Below are 4,146 nucleotides of genomic sequence, written 5' to 3' on the forward strand. Positions count from 1 at the left end.
AAGAAGCAAAAAAGATCCAGAGAGTGGCACGAACGAAGAGAAGTGTCCTGCCATCTCGCGGTTTTCGGAGGAAAGAGTACGTTGTTCGCGGGGATCTTGGAGGGTTACTGACGGTGGATAAGGACGTCTAAAAGGCGTTCTATTTTTTTTTTCTCAGATATATTTCAGACGTCTCTGAGAGATTTTGTAGAAATTTTTTCCACCTGGGCGTTGGTATTGACGTCGCCGATTTTAAACGTGTTGAATGCCGCGGCACTGTGATATTAACGCGTTTTATTAAATTAGCATATAAAATATAATTAATTGTACCTACAAAATATGTGTGTGCGGCCAATATAGAGCTAGCGAAACGATGTAAGAGATATCTAAAAAACACAATCACCTTTTTAAAAAAAAGAAGGTGGGAAAAAGGAACCAAGTGCACACGAGTCACCGTTGTTTCGTTTTTTACGAAAGAATATAACACAAAGAAACCATTTGTAAAATTGTACCAAAAAAATTATTATTGAAACAACCTTAGTCAGTACAATTGTAATCCGTAAATATTCTACTGAAGGAAACAAAACAAAGTATTTTAAAATAACTATACAAATTATTACTGGGAGAAACTGTTATTATAAAAAATACAAGAAAACGAGCCAGCCAAGAAATTATACTAAAAATATTATCTGGAGAAACCTCTCCCTTATTCATCAATAATTGTGCCGGCAAATATTCTATTGAACAATTTTACATGTAACAATTGTACTACTTACAAAAAACACAGAAGAAATAACTTGTAAAAAATTATTACTGAGCAAAACTGTTATTTACTGTACAAGAAAAAACACATGGAAGCAAATTTTACTAAAGATATTCCAGAAAAAATTTGTATCTAATTATATGTAATTATATCAAATTACGTATAATTACATATAATAAGATCTACGGAGCCTTTTATGAGGGGTAGTTGAGTTTAGTGGTAAGGGTGGAGTATTAGCACTTCGTGTAACTTCGGCATTTCTCGGATATATTTGAGCGTAGCACTATACCCCCACTTCTTTTCGGCAAATTTATACCAGAGCAACGTTCTCGAACAGTGCCCTGAAGATGAATTTAAGACGGTTTTATATGTAAGATCCGACTATGAATACCAGCTTAAGAGCATACGCCAATTAGAATCACGAATTTTATGACGGTTGCAAAGTTACTTTCTCTACTGAACGCAGTCTGTGTGTCGTCTGTGTCGTTTTTTGTTGGAAGACATCCAATGGCCACGTTCAACAGAACGTTAATTTGCAACTATTGGAAGTTTTCTCAGCTGAGATTGGATTATTCTTTTAGATCTACAGGAATAATCCAGTGTCAGCACAGGAAACTTTCAACAGTTGCAAACTACACGTTCCGCCGAACGCGGCTAATGTTTTCCAACATTTCGAGCGTACTCAAAAAGTTTAACATAACTTATTAACTCAACATATAGTGATGAAATACAAATAAACGCGATAAATTCGTTATTGATAAATAACAGATATTTATGTAAAAATGGACCAAATGAAGATTGTTTTGAGTTCTATCGTGAAATCCTTCTTAGAACCACTTTCTTATATTTATGAAGACGAAGACGAAGGCATTTTAGAATTACTGGTAGAGCAAATAAATACTACTTCCGCAATAGAAAATCATAGCCGACGGATTCCTCAGATTGACGATTATGTCGAACACATAGTACCATCGCTGAGCAGTGTAGAATTCCAATATAACTTTCGGTATGCATTACTAAATGACATATATATCTATATTAACGTATACTTGTAGATCTGAATGTTTCAAGTTCATAATTCTTTACATTTAATTTTTGTTTGCTTTACAACTTAGAATGAAACCTTCGACGTTTGAGTTTCTTTTGCATGAGATTGGAGAAAAACTAATTCGCAGCAGGCATGGAAATGACATGGTACCTGCGGATAAGCAACTTCTGCTAACCCTGTGGCGTTTTGCAACTCCAGATCCATACAGGCAAGTATAATAAGTAGTTTTATCACAATCATCTGTAAATAATATTAAACTCTGATATATCTATATAACAATATTTTCTTTTTCAGTTCGTTAAATCAACGATTCAACGTAGGTCAAGCTACAGCTATAAGAACTGTGCGTCGTGTAAGCAAAGCGATATGTACACTCTCGCCAAAATATATAGTATGGCCTTCAGGAAGTAAAGTATCAGACGTTACGCTTGGCTTCTCTCAAATAAGTGGTCTCCCTGATATCATTGGAATCATAGATGGTACTCACGTTAATATTCCTATACCTAAGAAAAATCCAGAAGCTTTTGTAAATTTGAAAGGTTACCATTCAGTTCATCTTCAGGTAATTTTAATCCTCTAACAATAAGGCGAGGTCAGATTGTCCCCACAGCTTTGTTTATTTTACGTGCGTGCACATACTGTTTCTCTTCCTAATCCTTTCGTTACGAACGTTTTTGTCACGAAAACACACTGCATCAGATGGCTGTACTAGCCGTGCGCATTTTTCAGTTGCATTAGCAACGCTACTGTTTATACGTTAAATTTTCTGTTGCAAATTTTTACTTAATCTTAATACATACTTATTGAAGAACAGCACTTATAAATAATTAACATAATTATATATCACATTCTGTGCAGGCTGTTTGTGATCATGTGGGATGCTTCACAAATATTTATGTTGGAAATATGGGCTCTATATGTGACGAAAGTGCTTTTTCTTTATCTCCTCTTCAAGAATATATCAATGACACGGAGAAGTTTCCAAATAATACGCATTTAATCGGAGATACAGGTTACAAACTACATCAACGTCTCTTGACTCCATATCTTAATGATGGACAGCTCACGGAATGTGAGAAGAATTACAATTCTTGCCATTTTGCCAGTAGAATGGTAATCAAGAAAGCATTTGCTCATCTAAGATGTCGTTGGAAAAGTCTTCAGCGTGTTTTGGGAATAACTCAGATGGATTATATATCTTGTCATATATTAGCGTGTTGTGTGCTACACAATATTTGTTTACTAAAAGAAGACAAACTGGAAGGGCTGAAAGATGCAGCATTGGAGCTGCAAGATGAAAATATTGTGGAAGAAACAGTTCTGTCAAGTGCAAAGGTTCAAGACAGTAGCAGAGATATCGCAGAAGATAAGCGAGATTTAATATGTAGTAATTTATACAAATCAAAGAATAGGCATGTAAAAAAGTGAATACTTTATTCAAATAAATATGGGGGGGGGGGATCATTTAATAATTCGTGTAATACTACAGGAAAGGGAACATTGGCCACGTTCAACAGAACATTTAGTTTGCAACTGTTGGAAGTTTCCTGTGCTGACATTGGATTATTCCTGTAGATCTAAAAGAATAATCCAATCTCAGCTCAGAAAACTGCCAACAGTTGCAAATTAAACATTCTGCTGAACGTGACCATTAATTTCTACGATGGCTTTGATGATGGCAGAGGGGGAAGCAAAGGCTATGAAATATCATATTAAATTTTCATGTTTATTTTCAGCCTGAATTTAAAAAAATTTAATAATATAGAGATATCTAATAATGTAATATAGTGACGAGGGAGTAATTCCATATGTAACATAATATTGGAAAGGGGTTCAAATGTTTGTGATGAAATGTGACGAAGGAGAAAAGGGGAGGATTAAGAAATATTAAAATTTTATAAGACGTAATCATTGAATGGTTCAATTTGTAATATACATGGCTCCCTGAGTTGATTGATTGTGAAACTTTTTCTTTAATGTAGAAAATAAAAATTTTCCAATTTAAAATTCCTGTAGTTCGGTTCTGTAACTTTTAACGATTTTAAATTCTCATTGTAGACCCCACTTTAAGCTAAGTTTACAATAGACTTTCAAGCCTTAAGTAATTGACCAATCACGATTGATTTTCTTTCTGTAATCCGATTGTGATTGGTCAATTTCTTAATGCTTAGTGCTTAAAGCATCTATTGTAGATTAGGGCTAATAACGATGCGACTGAATAGTTCCAACGGAAGAGCCCAGTTAAACTTGCTCTGATTGGTCAAATTTCAATTCAATCCCAATCTCAAATAGTGTGATACGAGCCTTAAGCCTATATTATATATATATATATATATATATATATATATATATATAT

General features: G+C 34.2%; 1 protein-coding gene across 1 annotated transcript; it reads left to right on the forward strand.

Moving 5' to 3' along the window:
- The first annotated feature begins 1,221 nt into the window (after window positions 1-1,221).
- On the forward strand, window positions 1,222-3,748 carry LOC106741168 (putative nuclease HARBI1). Its single transcript, XM_014612881.1, has 4 exons — window positions 1,222-1,748; window positions 1,858-1,998; window positions 2,085-2,352; window positions 2,649-3,748. Exons 1-4 carry the CDS (start codon window positions 1,525-1,527, stop codon window positions 3,216-3,218), a joined length of 1,203 nt encoding a protein of 400 aa, XP_014468367.1. The 5' UTR covers window positions 1,222-1,524; the 3' UTR covers window positions 3,219-3,748.
- The last annotated feature ends 398 nt before the right edge of the window (window positions 3,749-4,146 follow it).

This window comes from Dinoponera quadriceps, unplaced genomic scaffold (assembly GCF_001313825.1).
Source record: "Dinoponera quadriceps isolate SergipeBrazil2010 unplaced genomic scaffold, ASM131382v1 scaffold475, whole genome shotgun sequence".
NCBI classification, from domain to species: domain Eukaryota; kingdom Metazoa; phylum Arthropoda; class Insecta; order Hymenoptera; family Formicidae; genus Dinoponera; species Dinoponera quadriceps.

Excerpts from the sequence above, each read along its gene's own strand:
- LOC106741168 (XM_014612881.1), top strand. The coding sequence starts at position 1,525 with ATGGACCAAATGAAGATTGTTTTGAGTTCTATCGTGAAATCCTTCTTA. Across the intron at positions 1,749-1,857 it reads GAATTCCAATATAACTTTCG|AATGAAACCTTCGACGTTTG; the intron begins GTATGCATTACT and ends TTTACAACTTAG. Across the intron at positions 1,999-2,084 it reads GCAACTCCAGATCCATACAG|TTCGTTAAATCAACGATTCA; the intron begins GCAAGTATAATA and ends TTTCTTTTTCAG.